Source organism: Habropoda laboriosa, unplaced genomic scaffold, assembly GCF_001263275.1.
Source record: "Habropoda laboriosa isolate 0110345459 unplaced genomic scaffold, ASM126327v1 scaffold22, whole genome shotgun sequence".
Taxonomy (NCBI): Eukaryota; Metazoa; Arthropoda; class Insecta; order Hymenoptera; family Apidae; genus Habropoda; species Habropoda laboriosa.
Genome location: NW_017100261.1, coordinates 4546051 through 4570787, shown reverse-complemented (window position 1 = coordinate 4570787; position 24737 = coordinate 4546051). Strand labels below are relative to the sequence as shown.

Below are 24737 nucleotides of genomic sequence, written 5' to 3'. Positions count from 1 at the left end.
CTGCTGCCCAAAGTTCCATGGGCCCCGGTGCCCATTAGAAAGTCGTTTTCGAGCAACGAGAAGGCACATCCTCGCTGTTTAACAGCTTCGTATTATTCTGAATGGTCGGGTTCCGCCGAGACAAATTACCAGTCCGCGACTCGTGCTCGTTCGAATAATGAACGTCGTCGAGAGGTATAGTCGATGGAAGAAATATAGCGACCGAGCGTATTGACAGAAATTCGAGGAGATCGGTATGACAAACTTCAATCAGAGCTACATACATGAAGTACTAAAGTACTATACACAGATGAGAAGATGGCCGTCGAGAGGCAAAAAGGACACTTCCTTTGCATCGTCTGACTTCCGTCACGCAATTTTACACGATTCGATTCGTCGTGAAGGATGTTATCACGTCGTAATAATTTCTAAGATAGTGTCAGAGAAGGTAGGACTTCTTTTCAGCTCTGAACAGTACCGTGCAGAGATCTATTCACTTCTTGCCCCTGAGCTGCCCTTCGTGCCCCTGAGCTGCCCTTCGTGCCCCTGAGATGCCCTTCGTGCCCCTGAGCTGCCCTTCGTGCCCCTGAGCTGCCCCGCGGGCAAACTCCTGAGCACCGCACAGCACAGTGTCTCAGCTTTGATTCAGTCCTAATCGAAAACACGAGAACAGCTACATTTGCAGGATCGCGAGCCTTTTTTGCCTTCGCTCGTTCGTTTCTTGAGAAACGTGTGTGCGTGGTAGGAGTGTGAATGTCGGGAGAGAACGGAGAGGGTTCGTGTTCAAAAAAGCAAGAGTGCGAAAGGAGAATCAGTATGGGGTAAGATTTGGAAGAGAGCAGACTTTCAGTTGATAGCGTAAAACGAAAAATTGTGTCGAGAGAATTCAGTGTGTAAACAGCGTGCTTTATAGTTCACGTGAACATTTAATTTCCTTAATAAATTACTCTTATTATCATTATCAAGTCTAAATTTAAATCCCACGTGAGTGTTACCGCATCAATCGGTGCCGCTGTTTAACGCACGAAACTTACGACCTCGCCGATATTTCTTCCACCGACTATACGCGCAGAGTGCGTGTGGAACAGCGTGTTCCGAATACGGGCCCCTGTCGCCGCTATTTACAGCCTTGACTCGAGGCGTCTCTTAGGAACGTATCCTTTCCGCCGTGCAAAAAGGCCGACCTGTTTCCAAAACCCGTAATAAGTCTAAGTAGATCCCTACCACCGTGTGCAAGAAAGAGGCACGCCGCTACGATCCCAGGAGAGAACGTATACCAAGCAAAGGTGCTTTCACGAGGATGTTGCCGAGGACAGGTACGAGTCGAGCTGGCGAGAGAGGCTACGCGCGTGAACCCGACCATCGTGGATCATGAGTAGGGAGCGCCGCAGGGGAACTGTAAAGAGGGCTACCTCGGGCTCACGGACTTCTGTTTCTTCGACGCTGGATTAGAAGAGATGGACCGGGTGTCTGAGAACGTCCGTTTCGATCGAGGAATTTTTTTGCTACTGTCAAACAGTCGCGCGAACGCTCTTGATAGAAGTTCTACAGTTCAGAGGAACTTTAACTAACGAACAGTCACGTTGGAACGTTTAGTCCGTGAAAGACAGCGATTAGGATGAAATTTGTACAATTTAATAACTGTATTTATTCGTTCGAAGAATATGGAATTTTTTGGATCGTATAATTGAAGCTTCACCTGAGATATATTCTGAGCTATCAGAGATCTATTCAGATCTATACAGCGTACGTCAAACTAGGAACTGCAACTATTAAAAGTCCGTGAAAAATAGGGATTACGATGAAATTTTTGCAATTTAACAGCTTTATTTATTCATTCGAAAGCCAAGGAATTTCTTTGACCGTATAATTGAAGTTTCACCTGGGAGAACTATTCTGAGCCATCGGAGATCTATTTAATGCAGCGTATGTTAAACTAAGCGAGACTTTAATCAAATCTAACGGTGCTCGAATTTCTCCTTAGACTTCTATGAAAAAGCTCGTCTCTTCGTCAAATATTTCTTCCTTCAATTGTAAAACTGTTCAACTCGAATACAGGTCGATTTTTATGAAATTTCGTGTACAGCTGGAGAATACGAAAATATTGGATAAATATGACTTTTTTGCTAATGACATTTACGTTTAAAGAGTGAAATCAGGCTGTAAAGTTGATCAACGATGAACCAATGTTATGAATTAATCATGAATGGATACAGTTACCGTCGATGTCGAAAAGATGTAAAAGTAGGTACATAAATTAAGTCGACTACTATGAGATATGAACGAACCGATTAAGTAGTTAGTCTTGTTTTGCGGATGATACACGTTGCAAAGAACACGGTACGACTGCTACCGTTTGTGAGTTCGCAAATGAACACGTTATAATTCAGTAGTCCGCTTTTTACTAGTATCGCCGGTGATTTATTAACGGAACTACAATTCATGAAAGTTTTGCTAATACGTATTTCAAACAAGTGTACCGATATAATCATTAACCTGTGGAAATATTTACGTCAATTACACATTTGCACGATTAAACTGAACGAAAGAAAAATGAAGTTAAGCTGCAATAAGATCAGTGCAACATTAATGTTTCGCAAAGATCACAGCTAATTTTATACGTATACACTGTGGCTCGTAAGTATTAAGACACTTATCGAATGCGAAACAAATTTAAACAATTGTTAGAAAATTATTGAAATTCTGGGAAAATGATTCAGCCTGGAATTTCTAAAATTTCAAAATATTTAAGGTACAAGATCCTAAATGAGTGACTTGATTATGTCACACCAACCATTGTCACGAAATTCAGTTTGAAAATTCTTTCACGTAGTATAAAAAAAAAATACAGCTACAGATTTCACAGAATTCGTGATATCGTCATTACGCGAAAACCATTGCAAATTTTAAAAATCTATTTAAGCCACAGTATTATCTGTAAAAAATACTAAAATTTTGCCTTCTATTTTTCTCAAATCTACCACTTACCGTAAAAACGCTGAAACCTAACAGCGACCCTGTACATTTTTACTGATACACGACACTAGCTTTGCCTCAGAAATGTAATTTAAATCACGCAGTACCTTCTATACGAACATCACAGGTGTCCCACAATTTACAAACGCGAGTGTACATATTCGGTAACTTTCGCTAAAACCTCCAAAACAAACCCGATCTTCGTATCTCTGCGGATCGGTAAGAAAGCCTCAGCAACGTTTCCCATGCCTACGCCGAGGTACGCTTGCAAAAGTCATTGGACAGGAAACGCAACCCTCTGGTTACACCGAGAGAGAGAGAGAGAGAAAAAGAAAGAAAAATCCACTACAATGCTAAACTTACACGTCTAGAGTCGGCTAGCCGGTGCTCGATGCGAGCAGAGTGGTTTGACCAGTCGTTGAAAAGCCGTTTCTACAATGAAGGCCTGGCTGCCACACGAGCGTCGAAAACAACAAGATTAATGGTTAAATAATCGCGTTTTCAATGCCGTCCGCGTCTCGTTCAGCCGAGGGGACAAATTACGGCGGCGCGAAACGCGCCATCATCCCGGAAGCTGCTCTCAGCCGTGCGGGGAGACTCCGCTGGAATCCGCCCAGGGGTCAAGGAAAATCGCAGCGAGCGTCGATTGGGTAGAAAGCCAGGCGCCAGGCATCGTTGGCCACCCTGAGTCGCCTAGCCGATTCTAATTCTGCGCGCAGCGTTCAACGATCGCGAGCACGCAACCACGCACACGCCGCTTCCAGGAAGATTCCGGTAGAACCAGTAACTGAACGCGCGAGTAGACGACCCAGGAAACTGGACCCTCGTCCAGGAGGCGGCGCAGCACCGGCTCTCCTTCCCTCTTCCTCCCCCGGCTCAAGCGGCTTCGAGGTTGCTGCACCTTGGTTCTTGCGCCCGTACACTCGGCTCAAACAATTCGTGGCCACAACGAGGAGGAACGCGGGTTTCCCTGTTTGGACATGTTCGAGTCGGTTCCAAGGGTTTTCTTCCTTTTTTCCACCTTGTCCGGTGAAATGAAGTTTCTATGTATCGGGTGAAATTGGTTTGGTCGTGTTTGAAAGCGACATCGAGAAGGATTAATCGGTTTGGTTGAAGTTTATTTTGTGGAACGTTTGTGAGGACTAGTTTCTTCTTATACGAGAGTATGTGAAAGCTGGGATTTGATTGTTTAGTGAGTTTCGTTATTTCTGGTTTGAGGAGGTTTGAAATTTTAGCGAACAGCAAGTGTATCGGTTTTTTCGATTTTTCAAAAATAATAGGTGAAAGTTAGGATTCGGTTGATTATCTAATAAGTCTCGTTATTTCAGGTTTGAGAAGATTTGAAATTTTAGTGAACAAGCAGGTGTAATGGTTTTTTCGATTTTTCAAAAATAATATGTGAATGTTAGGATTCGGTTGATTGTCTAGTGAGTTCCATTATTTTAGGTTTGAGAAGGTTTCAAAATTTAGAAAGTTAGGATTTGATTGTCTAATAAGTTTCATTATTTCAGGTTCGACAAGGTTTGAAATTTCAGTGAACAGCAGGTATATTAATTTTTTCGATTTTCCGAAAATAAGTCTTTCGTTCAATTATTAAAATCACCTATTACTCCATTCAACGTTCACACCTACTGCCAACCTACGACGACCACTCCGCTCGTGGAAAAATGTGTGAAACGAAGGCCAGCAGCGTTGTTCATCCTGCTGGCGAATCGTTTGAGCCGAATGTATAATCGGTGGAAGAAATACAGCGAGTTCGTAAGATCGAGCGTCGAAGTTTACATTCGAATCGAAAGAAATTTGATAGGATAATTCAAATCTAATTTTATTTTACCAACAACGTTACAGGAAAGGTCGAATAAAATACAAATCATTCGTTTATTCAGCAATATCTATTTGATCGCCTTGAAAATAACCCCCATTGCTTGCAATACACTTTTACGAACGGTTTTCCCAATCTACGTACCATCGCTGAAACTCGATTTCTAGAATGGCTTTTACCTCATTTAGCGAATTTCGTTTTATCGCCTCAATTGACTCAAAACGTTCTCGGTAGCGGAAGCAGGAAAAAGTCTCACGATCCTTGATCAGACGTACGCGCTACTTACAGGACTGTATCAATCGAATTTTTGGCCAAAATGTGTGGTGCAAAATCCAGTCGATCATTTTCCCATAGATCCAGTCATATTTTACCGATCGAATCACACAAAAGCCTCATGACACTCATACATTCGTGCCGAACGCTCAAAATATTTGAATAAAAATCCAAAGAAATTCTATAGCGATGACATAATGAGAAGGCACTCGCGTTATTTTTATCAAATTTAAACGTTCCATGGAAATATCGACCAAAGTTACCAAATTCGACACGAACTTATGGCATGACCTAACACTATAACATCGACTATTTCACAAATCACTAGAAATTCCGATTGCTACATTTCGCCACATTTTCTCCACCGAGTTCGTCCCAGAATTTTTCCAACGGGAACAATATTTCTTCCTCCGACTATACATCCATACGCACGCATATGCCAGCGTGTATGTACTCGTACACGGGGTACGGTACTACGTGCAACGAGGGTTCCTGGCCTGCGGCGAGCGGATGCCGGCATTGCAAAAGCAGCAGAGGGGCCAGGGGGACAGCCGGGAACCCGGCTAGCTCGGCTAGAAAGCCGGTTAGCAATCCCAATCCCACCAGCATCGTTCCTGAACTCGGCTGGCCGGCCTGAACCTGAAATCAGTCGCTGCGCCACCACCCCACCCGGCAGTTCGTCCTCCTCATTCTTTCAACCGCTTCCCGCAAAAGGAAACTAATACCCGGCCGCCGCCGCCGCACCGTGCCGCGGCGACTTCCTCTTTTTCTAGCCGCTACATGCGTGGCCGTGCAACAAAATTCACGGACGAGCTGGCGCACGCCCACGGCTCCGCTGACCAGCTATGAATACCGACGCGCCAACCACGAGGAGAGCGTATGTTTTATCTCGTTCAAAGAACGATACACGCTAGAATGTTGCCTCGGATAGCGTGAACGCGGTGGAACTATCAGAGGGTATCGCGGATTTGAACAGTTTCGCGACGACGACCGTCCAAGCGAGAGAGAGTTTTCTTCTGGATTTTCTTGCGTCGATTGGATCGAAGCGAGGTTCTTTTGCACCCTGAGGAACTTGATTTTTAAGGGGGTAGGTTTGAGTTTAGACGGTTGGTTTCTCACGATGATCGAAGGGGGAGAGAGTTTTCTTGTGGATCGATGCGAGGGTATTTTTGTGTGCTTAGCGGAAGATGATTTTTGAGAGGGTGCATTCGGGTTTAAATGGCTGATTTATTTTATAGGTGATTAGAAATTTTGCTGTACTGGTGCTTTGCGGGCACCTTGATTCACTTTTTGGCGTAGTAAATTCAGTGATAAAGATATAAAGACTTGCTCTGAGGCTGCTAGCTCCATTATTGGCTAGAAAACATTGAACCAACATTTATTCTAATCCTTAACTTGCTAACTGTATTCACTTTTCAAACAGAAGTTGAATCTCTCTAGTTTGTAATTAAAAATGGCAAAATTGTACAATTAAAGCTAAACAATTCTTCGATAAATAAACTATCGTGTTCTAAGTATCGATGAGCCAACGACGAATTGACTTCCGTTCTTAACACCAGGTTTACGGAACACGTCATTTTGACGCATATCGAATTTCACAAGGAAAATTACGATTTATGATATATCATACCACATAGTTTCATTTATAACTTAATATATCGTTTCTAAACGAAATAAGTTGTTTTCTAAAGAAAATCTGCGGTTTCGTAAGCCTAGTGTTAAAAGCTTCAAAGCGTTGCTACCGCCCCAACGACGATCATTTAAAAAAAAGTCTCACTTTCTTTATTTATCGTCATACTATTGCACTATTACTAGCAAATTCTTTAAAAATAATTACTAATCTCTGTTCCTCCCAACACAGAATTGCAATTAACCGTAACTCTTCTTTCGGCAAACAAAGAAAAACGAAGTTACACAGTGTCGAAACTCGCACAACTTCCGAATTCGCGAAACTTCCAAAGTTCTCGGCACGAATTTCCGTATTAATAAGCTTGTGACCTCTCCGAGCAATAACACGTTCCAAAGGGTACGGCGTCCTCGCAGTAGGAGCTTGGAAGCAGATGCAAATAGCGAGGAGATCCGCCTGCCACGGCGGGCTTATCAAGATTCGCGTTATCCGAAAATCGCCTCGCGACACGTATGGTCATGACGAGAAAACGAAAGTATCCGTGGCAACCGAGCTAATAACCATACGAGAAAATCACCAGAGACACGATTCGCCTCGCAACAGGCGTTTCTTCGCGTCGCTTTCGTAAATGTCACCGGCCATTAAAGCGAAGATTCTTTATCGCGCCGTCGGCCGCCGGGTTCTGCGAAGAGGTGAGATTTGGAATCCCGATATTCCCCCCTTCGAGCGCGATGAAAAATCGCAAAAGAGGAACTTTTCACCGGAAAAGAGAAATCCTCGTGTAGAGTGTAGAATCTTGCGGTGACGGTATACTTAACGTATTTAAACGAATAAAATCCGTGCACATTTATGCCACCTCGATGATATTCCTCCGGCAATTTGTGCAAATTCATCTCGGTAAAATTACCGCGAGAAATGTCTTTATTGAAATTGTTTGGTGAATCAAGTAAACGTTGGACGAGTAATTCGAAATCGAAGCACAGGTTGCAAGTAAAATTGAAGAAGTGTTTATTTATCCATCTAATTATCTTCTCTCGTGGATTCTAAAATTTTCAATCAAATGTGAAGCTTCCTTTCAGTTTTTGCCATTTCTTCCGTGAAAAGGGTTTGAAACCACAGGTAAAAATGTTCTAGCTGGAGAAAATATTTAGGTGTCTCACCTTGTATATTTATTAATATCGTGCAAATATTTGTAACACATCGTGCAATAATTAAAAAATTGCATTTAATCTGAACGTTTCGTTTAACGAATAAGAACCATGTTAAATAGCACGAAATGAATATAAATTAATACAAATAACGTTCTTTGGAAATGTGTATTCTAAGACGTAGAAGAATGAGGTTGATAAAGTTCCAATATCCGACAAATTCCCCCGGCACGTCTGAATTTCTAAACCGACGGGCTGCAATTACGAAGATAATTCTCGTAATCGTATTACGCTATCTCGATCAACATCAGCGACAAGTGTTTTTGCCACAGGCATATTCCGGCGCTCGTCGATCATCCTCTCCGAAGATAAGTTTCCTCAATGAATACATTTACACGACATCTTTAATTCATCCTATCCTCCGCAGCCAGCCTGTTTCAATGCTGTCACAAATTAAAATACGTCCTACGTAACAGCTCGCCACGCAAAACAGAAAGAAATAAAAAAGAGAAGACATCTCGAAGCACGAAGATCAGCGCGAAATACCGAGCAAGTAGTATAAATAGAAATTAGAATGACAAGTGTGTCTCGTCTGTTTGGATCGATCTGAAAAAAGAAGTGTCTGCCGAAAAATAGGGGAGGGGGGAAGGTAATTTGGTTGTTACAAATGAAGTTAAAATAAGGAAGAAACGCAGAACTGTCAGGCAGCAGATTTCTTTCGTCGATTAATGAATTTACATAACACAGCTCGCGACTATCCTTTGTCACGAGCGCCGCCTGTTCCTGGCCGAGCACACGGCTCAGCCTGCTCTCTCGCCTACTACCGAGCCGTTTCGCAAAATCGATTTCCCGATAAAGGCCCCGCGCAGCCATACCTTGTCGCGATCGCGCTGAAAAGATCGCCGTGGAAAATATACAGCGAGCGAACTTTCGTTTCGCAAGCGCACGCGCGCGACTGGTATCTCGCTTTTAAATCTCCTGCTGAGAATTCACCTTTCTGTAAAAAATGAGCGAAAAAAGAAAAAGAAAGAAGAGAGATAGAGAGAGGAGGGAGAGAAGAAAGAAGGGAAAGAAAGAAAAGACGATCCTTCCCTTAATGGTCAGTGACATTTGCGAGGATGACGGAACAATCTACGCGTTTCCCCTCCTCTCTAGTTGAGATTCCTGATACCGCACCGGGACTTTTGTTCCTTTTTCCCCCGGCCCCGAGAGCTCGCCTTGGCAGACCAACGTTTCGCGGGAATTCATTTTCCCCGGGACATTAATGAATTCTTTAGGCGAGAGGCACGCGAAAGAACGTTGAATTGCTTCGGATTGGCGTGGACGACACTTCGATGGATTGAATTTTCGGTGATTTATTAGGAAGACTGTAATGTTTCAGTGTTTTGTCCATTTTTTGATAATGTTCGTTGGATTAGATCAATTACGGTTTATCTTTAGAAATATTTCCCTCGGAGCTCTTTTTAGAAACTTGATGCAATGTTGGGAAAAACTGCGCTATGAAGTATCATTTTTCGTACTGTTTTATTATATTTCACACTTATGAGTATCTTTTCTTTTTACTATTGTATAATTTGCAAGTTTTAGATGTACCATTTTTTCCTCTGAATTGAATTCCTGTCAAATATTCTGCACACATAGTCATCCAACATTCAAAATTAGTTTTTCTCGTTTAATTCTCTTCTGTGATAAAGCAGATTTTAGGCGACAAATTCAAGCAATTTCAGTTATTCTATTAGAAATACTAAAAGGTAAGCAAGTGTATTAAAATTATCCTGAAGTGGCTTTATTTAAAAATATTAGTTAAATAACAGTATCACTGTTATGATACCTAATGAAGGTGATTTAAAAATTTCACTTAATTACAATTGATAACAACTGAAGCAATTTTAAATATTTTTCAAAATACGGCACCTCGAAGATCGATAAGTTTAAGAAAATTTCGAATTTATTGAAATATTTCATAATCGAATAGCACAGTTGTAGGAGAGTCTAGCTACGGTTGTGTAAAATCAGCTTTGGCCATCGCTCGGCATCAGCATCTATCATGCAGTACGTGTTCTCTTTGGCAAACATCGCTGAGGAAAGATTCTTTACCGTTAAGGCACAACTTGAGCATCTTAAGGAGTATATTAACTGATTAAAAATCGAGATAACCGCGTGATGACGGGACGAAGATTTATTCGTTGTTTTGTTGAAGTTGTTGCCTTCGATGTCGGAAGTGAGGAGCAACTTGGAGGAATTCATCCGCAAGATACATTGCTGATCGAGAGAAATTTTATTTGACAAAAAGAATAATTACCGTTTTCATAGTTTTTTGTTTTTTTTTTACTATTAACAGCTTTATTTATAACGTCAAGTATAGTCACTGGGAAAGTAATACATTTTATCCATTATATGAAACTTCAAATTTGTACCAATTTATTATTTATTTCTACCTTAAGAGCGAAGATTAATTAAAATAAAATGTAATTTTTGCTTCAAATTGAAATATCAGTTTTAACACGATTCCTATTTCACTGAACCTTTTACTTTTTGAAAAAAATTGAAGTTTCGTGTTTAATTTAAAAATACATTTTATTTATTATTTGGCACAGAAATATTGATGTACTATGACAATTTTCTACTTCACAAAAATCTAGAACTCTGATGAAAAGAAAGATGTGCATATCTTTAAGTTCTTTGTAAAATTAATACGGTACATAAGTATACTATAACTCAACACTGATGTTCTTTTGCTTATCGTTATTGAACGCTAATCGTCAAAAATACCAAAACAGAACGCGAAAATAAAACCTGCTAAAGATCGAACGTGGTTAAAACCCGTTGCCCTGAAGCACGATAAACATTTCAATTAACAGAACTGCGGCAATGGAGAGGGAGAGAGAGAAGGAGTAAATGAATGAGCGAGTGAAACACAGACACAGAGAAAATGAGCGAGTGTGTCGTGAAACACAGAAAGAGAGAGAGAGAGAATGAGTGTATTAGTGAGTGAAACACAGAGAGGAAGAATAAGTGTGTGAGTGAGTGAAACACGGAGAGAGATAATGAGTGTGTGAGTGAAACACAGACAGAGAGAATGAGTGTGTGAGTGAGTGAAACACAGAAAGAGATAATGAGGGTGTGAGTGAAACACAGAGAGAGAGAATGAGAGTGAGTGAAACACAGAAAGAGAGAATGAGAGTGTGAGTGAAACACAAAGAGAGAATGAGAGTGTGAGTGAAACACAAAGAGAGAGAGAGAGAGAGAGAGAGAGAAGAATAAGTGTGTGAGTGAGTGAAACACGGAGAGAGATAATGAGTGTGTGAGTGAAACACAGAGAGAGAGAATGAGAGTGAGTGAAACACAGAAAGAGAGAATGAGAGTGTGAGTGAAACACAGAGAGAGAATGAGAGTGTGAGTGAAACACAAAGAGAGAGAGAGAGAGAGAGATAATGAGAGTGTGAGTGAGTGAAACACAGAGAGAGAGAATGAGAGTGTGAGTGAAACACAGACAGAGAGAATGCGTGTGTGAGTGAGTAAAATACAGAAAGAGAGAATAAATGTGTATGTGAGTGAAACACAGAGAGAGAGAGAGAGAATAAGCATGTATGAGATTAAAACAGAGAGAGAGAGAGAGGGGGCGCGGTGGAGCCGGTGGAACGATGTGAAACACCACTATAAACCGGTGTAAAATATCGTCCACCATTTCCCCGGCAAATTTTCCGCGGCGATCGTAAAGCGGCGGTCGCGCGCATTTATCGCGAAATCGATTTGCGAAACGCGCGTCCGGGGACAGTAGAACGAGCGGTCTCGCATGAAACGCGAAATCCACGCTGGTCATCAACCAGAGAGAGAGAGAGAGGAGGACGGACGAAATAGGTGGAATGCAAACGAATGCACGGAATGAAGAGAGAGAGAGAGAAAAAGAATGTATAGAACGATCCTCTTGGCTCGTACGCGTACACCATCGCGTCTTCGTCCGCCTGGTTCATTACGCAATGGCTACGTCCGAGATGCGGAGGACCGCTTCGAAACCAGTTTCACGAACGGCCGCCAGCAAGGAGGATCGCAGGAGGGGACAGAGGGCAACGGTGAATTATCCTTCCGCAACCTCGCCTAACTGAACCACTATACGCCACGGAGTGACGGCGAAAAAGGAGAAGGGAGCGCCTGGCTGTGGCTCAGGCCTATGACGGGATCGGGTTCGATGCATGCCTCGTGTATTCAGTCGATTCGATCCTGAGCAAAAGGAGAATGTCGCGATTATTTCACACTAGCTCTCTCTCTCTCTCTCTATCTCTGTGAATTTTTCTTTTTGTTTCGAAGTAGGGAAAATCAGTTGACACTTCAGTATGTTCGTTCTCCTTTTCAGTTCCATTTTATGGAGAAGTGGTGAATACTTTAGTAAGCTTTGCAAATGGGGAAATGAATTTCTGATGATAAGGATCGATACTGAATTTGGGGATTTGCTGGCGTGCTTGGGAAGTGTGTATAGTGCAATTGTAGGGGAAAGGTAGTGAGAACGTAGAATTGATATTGTTATATTCGTTCCTGCAAAATTTTCATTCTTTTTAATTTCTTTCTGATTTATACAATAATTGCGTTAATGGACCAATTTGTAAATTATCAATAGTTGAAATTTACGAATTTTTGAGAACAACGGGGGTAATTTAAGGAATGATCTAAGTGCCCAGTTCTATTTATTTCTTGGAAAGAATCGAGGAGCTTACATATCGCTTATATAAAGTCTGTTCTAAGAAAGTAATCAAAAGATTAGAGTAATACACACATTTACCCGCCCATTTATTTACAAAATCCTTTATTTCAGTAAGCAACGCTTGATCAATTCCCACGGAAGAAGAAATCAAGCATTTAACTTATCTTCCAACTCTTACATATAAAAAGAAAATTATGTTAAAAAATTTGTCGCATCTTCAAATAAAGAAAAAAATTTATTTTTAAAGTTCTTCACTAACATTCCTGTAATATTTTGCTTTAAACTTCGAATAAAAATCTATTCATACCTAATTTAAAGCAGTCTAATTCAGCAAGATTTCAAAAATTACGAAATGGTATTTTAAAAAACAGAATAGCCAAAATTTAATTTCAGCTTGCAATCACTCGTCGAGATTTATGTTTACAGTACACAGAGAGAGAGAGAGAGCGAGAGAAAAGTAAAACTTTCATTATTAAGTTCGACAATCACGATTAAATACAATGTATTCATCGATTAGAATCTACTCGACGCCGTGAGAAAAGAGAAAGGACTACTTTGGAGTTCAATGTCTAATTTGACAATAAAGAGTAACCGCCGGGGCATAGTAGTCGAGTATTTGAATCGATTCATTCTTGTGAGAAAGAAACCGGGTATCCGATGTCTGGTGTGATAAGATCACTATGTAACTCGTGTATCCGAATGGGTTTAATGGTTGTACGCTTGTACCAATGCTTGCCACCTTGAATGAGAGATAAGAAATAGTTGCTTGCTATACCCAACTGCTTGAAATAACTGATACGTTAAACGAGTGCTATTTAAGAAACTGAACATGTACTATGCACACTCGTGCTGTAAATCGATTATCATAATTTCCTCGTTCTTGGGAGAATTATTGTACGATAATTAATGGATAAAATGCGTTAAATATGGATATTATTGTGCTGTTCTTTATTCGAATAGCTCTAAATCGCTGGAGATTAGAATTATTCTGACAATGTATTGGAATAGCTCTAAATCTATGGAAATTAGAATTATTCTATTATTCTGTTAAATAGCTCTAAATCTCTGGAAATTAGAGTTATTCTATTACTCTACTGAAATAGCTCTGAATCTCTGGAAATTATCATTACTCTAATAATGTACTGGAATTAGCTCTAAATCTCTGGAAATTAGAATTACTCTATTAGTATATCAAATACCTTTAAATCTTTGGAAATTATAATTATGTTCTAAATCTCTATAAACTAAAATTATTCTGCTAATATATTAAAATAGCTCTCAATCTAAAAAAAAAAGAAACCACGAACAAGTGACAACAAAATTAAAAATATAGAATGCTTCCAAGGCTCTTTGCACAACGTTTCCTCGTCCAATTTGTCTATTTCCATCAACTATTTCCATTACCTAAATAATTATTTAACGATTGAAAAAAGAAAGAAAGAACTACCAAGTAGCTGCAGCGCGCCTTTCATCGTTACAAGCTCGAAGCAAGAGAAAGCAACCGAAATAATCCAACACAAAGTATTTATAACATATTTCCAGTATCAGCCGAGCGATTCTGTCGCTGCGATAAAACGCCCCACGGTATCCGAGACGGTTTCCACTGGAAAAATATCCGAACGAACGATTTCAATCCCCGGCCACTGCTGATTGAGGCATTCTCTTCTGGTGTCACTCTATCCGCTGTATCGCTAAGCACTCCTCCGCTTCCGGATATCCGCCATTTGTTTTCTGCCCGCGGAACGACGCCGGGGATTTGCAACATCTACGAATCATACGGCTGTATCCGTTACGTTGCTGAGAAATGTGTACACGTGAAACGCGCTGACAACGAATTGAAGGAAACACGGTGACCTGGGTGATAAAAGCTCCTCGACTGATAATCGCGGAAACGTTCCATTCATGCGTAGACGTTCTTTCTCTCTTTGTTTTGATGGAGTATTTTAGATGTTTGAAGTTGTTCAACAGGTTTGGTAGATTATCACGGTATCTATTGCGATAAATTATTAAGCTCGTTGTTGAAATTCTGTGGAAAGGATTTTTGCAGCTTTGAGGATGGAGAAATGAAAATTAGCTGAAGATCGTTGGTAATTTGTAACGACAATTATGGAGTTTCTTTAATATTTTGAAGCTTCGTTTTTTTTTGGTTCTACTGGACTTGTGAAATGTGACTGTGATTAGTTATTAGACTGCGGATTTTTATGCAAATTTATATTTTTGAGAGTATAGCAAAGAAAGCAGAACTTTGGTAAAAAATTATTTCACCTACCAGGTATTATAAAAAGCACCATAATTTGTATATTTTTTCATATTACGTGCACTCTGTGCAATTTTGTACCTTTAAGTTTCCTATAAATGCATAAAAATCCGCAGTCTAGTTATTATTTATCAATGTTCCGTCTAAAACAGCAACGTCATTTGCGAGTACTGAAAAATTTCAGGTCTGAAAATCGTAAAAAATATTAAGGGAAATTAATCGAATCGGCGGATTAAGTTATCAATGTCTCTCATGAAGTGATATAACGTACGAATATTTGAAAATCCTCCTTGAAATTTCACGTCACAATTAAGAAAAAGTATATTTGCTCTGAAATTTGGAAAAAAGTTTACTCGTATGGTAAAACACATGGAACAATGCCAACTTGCATTTCTACCTTTCTAATAACCGCGAATGAAATCGCTAATCACCAAGAGAAAAACAAAGTGTACAAACGAGAAACAGTTTTTGCTTCGTCGCTAAAGCTTTATTCTTCCTATCAGAAGAAAAATCAAGTAAAAATCGTATTTCCCCCACCGCTGGCACAACGAACCACGCGTGGGCGATAAGACGAATGGAACACGGTTAATTAGCGACGTTAATCACGGCCGATTAAAAGGGAGAAGCGTGTCGTTGAAACGGCTCTGTTTCGCGGGCCAAAGAAGGCGCAGTCTGAATTTCCTGCGCGGCACGTCACGGCTCGACAATCCATTAGTCATGTCAACCACGACGACAAAACTCGCGCGAGTTAAATAGCCGGTACACCTTGGCCCCGCGAAACCAGCAATTCACTGGCCGCCGCAGAAGGACGCGAAACTCGAGCATTGAAGTCTCCAAGTTTACGCAGTCGCTGCGCCGACATCCTTTCCGCTCGCACCCGGCATTTTCTCGTCCAAGTGAAACTCAATCTTTCTTATCATAGCCTTTTTTCCTTAAATTTTTGCACTCTGAGCGGTTTTCTTTTATCTTCCTTATTCTATCCTTTTTTTCTTCTCAACTTTTTGCACTCTAAGCATTTCTTAGAAATTTCATAAAAATATAACAGGCAAATTTTATAAATAGGTATAATTGAAAATTAAATTACGGTGTTATTTGTGAATTTTTGCAAAATTAATAAATTTATGAATTCTGCGGAAAGCAATGAAATCTTTACGCGAATAATTTGAAGTTTTATTAATGTAACAAGGTTATTATTGAAATTAACGTGCAGCTATTTAATTTCAGATTTAATGTGACATGTCGTGTTTAACATTTGAAGAAAAAGCATGCCATTTTAATGAATCGTCTCATTAATTACGTCTTGTTAACACGTAAGATTAATGACTTACAAAAGCAGATACTCCGCCGGCTGTTAATTCACAGAAAACAGCCAGTTTTGTTAAGTAACAAAACGATCTTTCTCATTTATTACTCCGTTTGTTATTTCTTCTTCTTTCATTCGTAAATATTAATTTATCGCTTTCGTTACAATTCTAACCAATTTATCTTCATGATAAACGTTTATACTCGAATTCAACACTTTCGCTTTTAGTTTGAAAATAAATCGTATAAAACAGAATTTAAACTTCCTGGCTAAAATACATTTTCTCACACGAACAACTTTAAACTTGAAGCGTAAACTTACTATTAATTATATAGTTACTCAATCGTGTCTTCCATTTTTCTTTCTTCCAATATTTCTCTGTGAAAATTCATCCTCAACTCGAATTAATACAACCGAAACACTTCCAACAGAACACCTTGCGACATATTGTAATCGTCTTTAACATAATTACTTTATACTTAACGATTAACCCCCAGCAAATCAACGCAGCTCAAATCATTACAACATTACAAAAAAAGAATTTTAAAAAATCTATACCAATCACAAAATACTTGTAACAGTTGATAATAACAATGAATTACTGAAACAATATTACCAACCAAAAAAACCAACTTTGTCTATTCATGCCGATAAATAACAAGCGTGATAAAATTTTCAAAATCCCTCTACTTGTTCCTTGAAGAAAAGAAATTAGCAAAAAATGTACCTACCCCTAATGCATTTTTATTAAGGCGGGTGCATCACCCTGAAACGTTTAAAAATAAGTAAAAGTTTGGGAATTTTTTTCGTAGGTAATTACTGAATGTGAAGCTTCAATTTTTTGAGAGGATATAAACGTAGCCCTCAGCTTTCTTCTGCAATTTTTAGAAAGTAGAAATGTTACAAAATGGAGAAGTTATTGGGAAACTTCTTCTGCTAGAACATTGATTGCTGACAGCCATCGCTGGTAAGGATTGAAAAGTCTGAAATAAAAAATTCTCTCCGATTTATAAATAACAATGCGAACAATGTTTTCGATATCTCAAATACTTAATTCTTTGGAAACGTTTAAACTTGATTTTTGGGCGAAAATAGAAATTATGGGCTAAATTGTAAATTACACATTTTCGTTTTTACAAATTAAAAAGAATTTTCTATTCCAGACGTTTTAATTTTCGCCAGCAATCGACGTTCTATCACAAAAAGAGCTTTCCTAACTCCTCCATTTTGCACCGCATTTACTTTCCAAAAGAATCCTAAAAATTATCTGAAAGTTACACTCAAACTCTCCAAAAAAGAAATTTCAACTTCTCATTTAACAATCACCTCCAAAAAAAAAAAAAAACATCCCAAACGTTCACCTATGTTTAAACGCCTCAAACTGGCGCACCCCCTGATTCAAACGTTGCAATAACCAATGTTTCAAGCAAAACTCTCCGCGCTCTTTACTACAATCGCGATCGTCGTCGGTACAAGCGAATTTTGAAAAAACGTGGAAACTGCCGGAAGCTCGCGGTCGGTTGTTCACGGTCGATGAAATAAGGTGTTACCTGTAAGTGTGGAGTTGTTAATGGTGTTGTTTGCCGTGGAAATGGCCGATTGGCTGGTGACAGGTGTGCCAACGGTGGTGGCCGTGGTTGTTGAGGAGTTATTTGGCGAGAGGGCCGCGTTGGCGGCCTGAGCCTGTGCCTGGGCCTGGGCCTGAGCCTGAGCCTGCTGTTGAAGATTATAATTCCACGCGAGCAGCATCAGCTTCAGCTTATCCGCGTCTTTCATGAGCGCGCCTGCCGAAATTAAAAGTGCCAATTGGTCTCAGGGCATGATTAACACGATGAATAGTGCCGATGTAAGGGTGAATCGGTTTTTGTTTTTTATTATTTTCTCGTGCCCACTTCCGGCCCGGTCCACGCCAGGCCAGAGGACTTGAGCTTGTTTTTTTTTTTGTCTGGTGGTGCTTTTGCATGTACATTTTACTTTGGGATTTGTCTGAAAATTGTCACGTTCGTGCTGGTACGATCGTTTGTGCTTGTTGGAGAATTGCAACGTGGTGATTATTTTTTTTTCATTACTGATGGTTTGGTCTGCGTTTCATATTGGATGTGATTTGGGTTGAGAATTTTTGCAAGTGTCTTTTTTACGTTCTACTGTGGAATATTTGTGATTCGTTTGTGCTGGGTATAGTATACACGATGATTTGCTGTTTTTGGGGTACTATTGAAAGTGATGTTATAATAATTCTCGTATAGTGTTTTGTGAATGAAGGCACGGTTTCTTTTTGTAGAATAATGTTCGTATGAGATACATCGAAAGGATTGTCAAGTATTGTTGCAAGGATAAATGTGACGGATATTTTTGAAGTGATAGAAATTTTAATTTAAAATTACAGTATTTTAAATGACTTTATTCTTGTGCAACGAAATAGAAATATGGTATTTTGTTTTTGGTACGAATGTTTCAAATTAAATAATATAAAATTAAAATTGAGTAATTACTGAAGTACTGTGTATTTATTTCAATGTAAAATTTCATATTTATTTCGTATCTTACAAACTATATTTCAACACTCAAATTTCCATATTGACACAGATATCTGCTTGAGAGTTCAAGAGTTTCTTCAATGCCAAGTGAATGAAGAGAAGATTAAAGAAGTAAATGGCAATGAAGTTTATTAATGAAATACTTGCAATAAAAACAGCTCAACTGCAGCTCTCTTTCATTTCGCGTATGTTTGATAACGTTTATCGAGAGTTACTTGAGTCTCGTAGCTCTTGTAAAAGATACAATTTCTTTTATACTACATTGCATGAATTTTAATGGAAGTTATTTCTTATCAAGCAGCTTACTTAATTCCTTTATATTTTATTCACTTTAATACTTTGCAATCTCTCGAAGGTTACAGTGCCTAAAAGCGAAACACTGTTTATACGTTTACCTAAAATGTCTCATTAATGTTTTTTACGCAAAATCTTACACTAGAAAATAAATTCACGTTCAGTACAGCAATTTAAAGATTTTCTCTAAAACACTTAAAAATTCGTGATATTACGAATTATATTTTGTAAATAAAAATGAACAATTTAAGAATTAATTAATTGCACCGAATGCACAAATGCACTGATTTTCAAATTTCACTTTCCTCAAAAATGAGTACTAATCTGAACAAAATTATTTTTACGTTTAAACAACGCGAATCGTCTTTTCATACTTATCGCAAACTCCAGTTTCAACAAATTTAGAATGAACATCGTCAGAAATTTTCGTTTTCTCGAAAAGAAAAAAATATCAACGGGACTTTCCTACGTATAAGTGTCACAAATCCCCTAATTCCACGTTAACGATAATTTTCCACGGTCTCTGCACAGGTGAGAATTCTTTAGCGGCGTCTACGACGATTGGCTTCTCGATCGATCGACGTTCCCGTCCCCTCGAACACTGTCTACGACGCAACAGGTCCAAACCATCGAAATTCTCCGGCATTCGGCGAATTCTCGAGCTCATTCGCAGGAAAATACAGCTACGTTAACAGTTTCGCCACTCATCGCGCACGACTGCCGCGTTTTCGAGATTTTTGGTCGATAGCGTCAACAGGTAATACACACACGCGTTCGTTTTCAATGCGGAACAAAGAACGACGAAGACGTTTGGCAAAATATTTTTCTTCGCTGAACAGAACGTACAATTCTAAGTAATTTCACAGTTGAAGCTTTATTCCATGGCGGCTCGATGGAGAAAATTGACGAAAACAGAGGATTCTTGAATTTGTTAGAAAATGTTAAGTTACGATTTTAAGGATTTTTATCGCGAATTTCGTACGAAGGCTTAAGGTGGGATTATTTTTCTGCTTTGTGCGAAGGCTAAGTAGCGAAGAACTGTTCCGTGAATTTTTCCTAAGTATTCTTTGACGAAAATTGAAAAAAAAGAACGCGAGACTGAAAGAATAAATGGAAAGTACTAAAATGAATGAAAGAATGGTACATTCTTCGTGAAATGAAAGCTTACTAATTTCTATGAGAAAGTACTGCTTTGAAGAATCATTAAGAGCAATTTAAAACGAAGAACGAAAACAGTGGAGAGATTGAAAAACAATATGTAACAAATGGCATTACGAACTTCTAAGACAGAATTAGATGAAAAATTAAAATGAATATTAAAAATTGACTGAAATCAACGTTCTTTGAAATCAAAGAGTAATTGCTGTATTAAGAAAGGAAAGTATGAAAATCCATGAAAATGTTCAAATTTCATAATTAGTGAATTGGAATGCAAAGCAAGAATTAATGCTTCACAGATTTACATTTTAACCGAGAAAGTGAAATTCTTTTAAATTCTTGAAATTCTGAAGTTTGAAATATTTAAATTCCTGAGAAATTCTGAATTTTCACATTTTTAAAATTGCTGAAATTCTGAATTTTCAATTGTTCAATTCTGAAATCTATAGTATTGGCTAAATTTCACTTCTTTATTGCAACCAATAAAACAAAACCAACAATCAGAATTTCCAAAAAACAACACATACTGCCTTCCTACGCTTCACCACTAAACCAACAGTACGTATAAAAAAAGATCAGCATCAAGCCTCGTCGATATTTCTCCATAATGAAACACTTCAACGTAACTTTGTAACTTCGTTCCCAACGCTCAGGTAAAACTCGTAATTCCCCCGTGACACGGAGCGACACAGTACAGAAATCCATATCGCGCTAGTATGCATAATTTCTCGCGCTCGTTTTACGTTCTCCCGCGAGCAATAATAACACTACTATAGAAGAAAAAGAAAGAAAGAAAAATCGAATATAATCGCGTTCCGATGGAAGCGTGACGCGGCAAGGAAATGCAGCAAGGGGCCGTGGTAAACGTGGCGCACAAGTGCGACAGTGAGTTCGTCAAGTGTCAATTAAAATCTCATGCCCGATGAGTACGAGCCCGTCTCGATCGTGCACGCGCCCAATTATCGATCTCATTCCGTCTCGTACTGTTAAAGACTCTCTCGTGTCCGAGGGCGGAAGGCGAACGTGCCCCGCAACAAGTTCCCGCCGGAGGATTTCTCGCGCAGGCAAGCCTATCGAACCAACCATGAAATTACTCTGCTCCGACGGTCGTGCCCGAGTAACAATCGATACCGAGTATCGAGCCTTGGGTGCTCGTATTACACGGCAGCCAATGAACGGCTGATAAAGTAGAGAAGAGTTAATTGTATTGGTTTACTTGTACTCTCTCGCTTCCTACTTTTTTTTTTTAGCGATATCGCAGGGGAAAAGGGTTGAATTGTTTGCATCTACAAAGGATTTGTTTGTTTTCTCGTAGAGGATTGGTGTAAATTTTCATTGATTTCAGCTTTATTTCAGGGAGTATAGCGATTAAAAAAATTATTCTTGAAGGAGAATTTTAAAAATTTAGTGGACAGTGTTTTGGGGTTTTATTCAGATTTTAGAATTTTTAGCACTTCTAAGGGGGGAAATTATAAATCCAAGTATATTAAAGCAATTCGAAATGAAAGCTTTTTATTTGCTATCGTTCACCTTCTCTGTTCCACGAAGTGAAATAGTTTTTTAAAAGATGTTAAATTAAAAATAAGAATCTTAAATTGTTGAAGTAATTTTAAATTTCCTACTGACTAATTAATGTGACACTGTAATTAATTGAAGATCGAGTATAACGAAAGTCCTGTACAGGAATTATCTCAAATTTGTAATTACATTTAAACGAAAAGCTGTCTTGAATGAGAGCATTGAAACAACAGATAGGAAGAAATCGCGAAATCAGAATTGAAAACAATTAAGCGAGGAGGATACACGAATGCAGATATAGATAATTGAGTAACGTCCAACGTGTTTTATTGTAATTAAACAGATTAAGTTGAAACGTGTTGAACATTTGAGAAGGTTATAAAGTTCATCGAAAAGAGTCTCCATATTTCGTGTATTAAACACTTGGTAATTACAATAATATACAATCGTGTAAATGTTTCAAACCCAATTACGTTTAATAAATCTGCCCGAAATGATATTAAATACGCGAATGTAAACTGGTTACACGTCTTTTGTTCCTTTAATGAAAAAAATCATCGCGCGTAGTCATAAGATTGAATGCAATTAACAGTACAATGAACTAATCGACAATTTTTTATTCGAAATGCGGAGACTTGAAATGTTACATTGTTTAAAGTTTCTAAAATGTCATATTATATATCTCGTTTCAATAGAAATAAATGAGAAAGATTTGATATTACTTCGCACGCTTTTTTTTTTCAGAAGCAGATTCATCGTGTATTTTTATCGATTCAGTGATACAAAAATTATTCACCGAGTTCGAACAAAAAGTAGATATTTCATTTTACGTAGCGATTGTACATTACATGTACAGTTTTATTTATTGCTTTTTACATTTTATGCGGTATTCGTTCGTGATTTGTTAGCAACTAGCTATTTCTTTTAACCTCCTACTATTTTCTGAAAATTGTATTACTATCTACTAAAAATGTATCACATCTACTAAAATATCACAGTAAATTCTAAAAATCGTCTAACACCTTGGAGCGCCTCAAAACAGCCTAATTAACACAAAAATGAAATTTGTCTTTTAGCTAATAGTGTCCAAAGTACATAGGCACTTTATCCTTAATTTGCTAAAAGAGTGACAAAACTCACGGATCCAATAATTCTGAGTCATCCACCAGGAGTAATTCTAAAAGTGAGCAATTCTTATCCGAAAGAGCGTAACTAAAACTAAAACAAAAATTACACTATCTGACGAAAATACTATTCCAATTAAAAATACAGCTGACAAGTATCCAAAAGCAGACACTTCAATTTACCAAAAGTGTAACAAAACTCAAAAATCCTTAATTCTAAATCATTCCAAGACCCGAGTTATCCCCCTCCCCAAAACACGCGACTAAAATCAGCAACGCAGGAATCGTACATGAAAAAAACAACATAACTCTCTACCTGAAGACTTCGTTTCCTTTTCAAAATCAATGCAAAACTACAATTACACGTCCCACAATCACCGTTAAAAATACAGATCGAGCACAATACAGAAGTGGCAGACGAGATGTAAACAGGCCTGTATCCATCATCGATCACGCAACATCGTGTAGAGCAAGCTGAAGATCGTGCGAGGTCGCGCGAACGTGTGCGGCGGGCAATTTCATCTGATCGAAAATACCGCGCGGGATCACGATCGAAGGAGGACGCTGCGGCGGCGGCGGCGCGAAGATCCTCGTCTGATTAATCGGTCGATTCTTGGAACCGCGAGGCAACGTCATCGCGCGCGAGGCGCGAGTGCATCTCGTTCTTTTATGTAAGAGGCCGCGGTAACGAGATTACGAGGTTGAAGTGTCGGTGCATGCTAATAAATACGTCGGTTGGCTCGTGACGCGGATGAATCGGTTCGCTTTTACCAACGCGCCGTTTTCGAACAGGTTGCTTTATGCACGGTTAGGAGGCTCGATCGTACGAACGCTTCGTAGAGTTGAACATGATCGTTAAGTGTGTATGGAAGAACGCGTTTATCAAACGCTTCGCGACAGAGTAAAATTGTCACCTTTTTTTTTTTTTGACGTGTGGTTTTTAATCGTGGAATGCTACTCGTGGTTGTTTCTGATTTTTTTTTTAGGTTGATACTTTGGGAGAAAATTTACGAGGGCTTGAAAAGTATCGCGGAATGTGTGTTAAGTGTTCCGTACGGAACAACAGTTCCCAAAAAGAACCATGAACCGGCCCTGACCGAGCTTCGACGCAGAGGATTATCGGAACCCCCGTAAATCGTTGACCGAACGACAACTTACCACATTTTTACTATCCATTGTACCAAGTTTCTAATTAGCGAACTAGTCTTTTCCTTCTCCAATGTCCGATTTCCTCTCCTACTGGGATTTTCCAAAACGCTAGCCGTCTCGAACTTTTACCCTTTCCCTATCCTCTTGCAAATATCCTAAGACCAATCACCGAATTTCCATCGTTTCGATATTCTACCCCCAGATCTTAACTCCTCCTCCTTAACTCTTACTCCTCCAATTTGTGAACCAGTCTTCCTCAGAACACCAAACCAGACGTACGAAAACACGATCAGCCGAGTCTGTTCTAGAATCACAAGCCGAGATTTGTAGTTTACCAGCAAATTAAATAAACTTGTACTCCGGATTCTCGTTAGTTCTCAATATAAAACGTTCTTTCTGTTCGTCGTGATCCAAGTCCCGTATTCGTGGACCAATACGACACCACATTAAGTTTGAAATTTTTTATTTAACTTGGAGCGATTATATTGTGGGTTATTTCGAGGTTACAACTGTTTGATTTGAAAGGTAAAGGGAGAAATATGTGAGAATTCTTCTTTTATTCAAAATTAAATGTTGAATAACTGTATTGATTCGGAAAGTAGGGGAGAGAATGTGGGAATTATTATTTGTATTCATTATGGACTGTAATATATTAATTTTGAAACGTAAAAATAAATGTTGATTTAGAAAGTAGAGGAGAATATGTGAGACTTCCTTGTTTTATTCATCGTGGACTCTGATATATTAATTTTGAAATGAAAATTACAATAATTTGATTTAAAAAGCAAAGGGGAATATCTGAGAATTCTTTTTTTCATTCATTGTGTAATTTATATATCGTTACTTGAGTAGAATCATTCATTTCTATACGAT

The 24737-nt window shown here is 38.9% G+C and overlaps 1 protein-coding gene across 1 annotated transcript in view; it reads right to left on the bottom strand.

The window, feature by feature from the left end:
• Nucleotides 1-24737, bottom strand: part of LOC108572669 (nucleolar protein 4-like) — a 176024-nt gene that overhangs the window by 25831 nt on the left and 125456 nt on the right. Inside the window, exon 3 of the mRNA XM_017934937.1 lies at nt 17635-17868. Within this exon, the coding sequence (XP_017790426.1) occupies nt 17635-17868 (234 nt within the window). The remainder of the gene's footprint in view (nt 1-17634; nt 17869-24737) is intronic.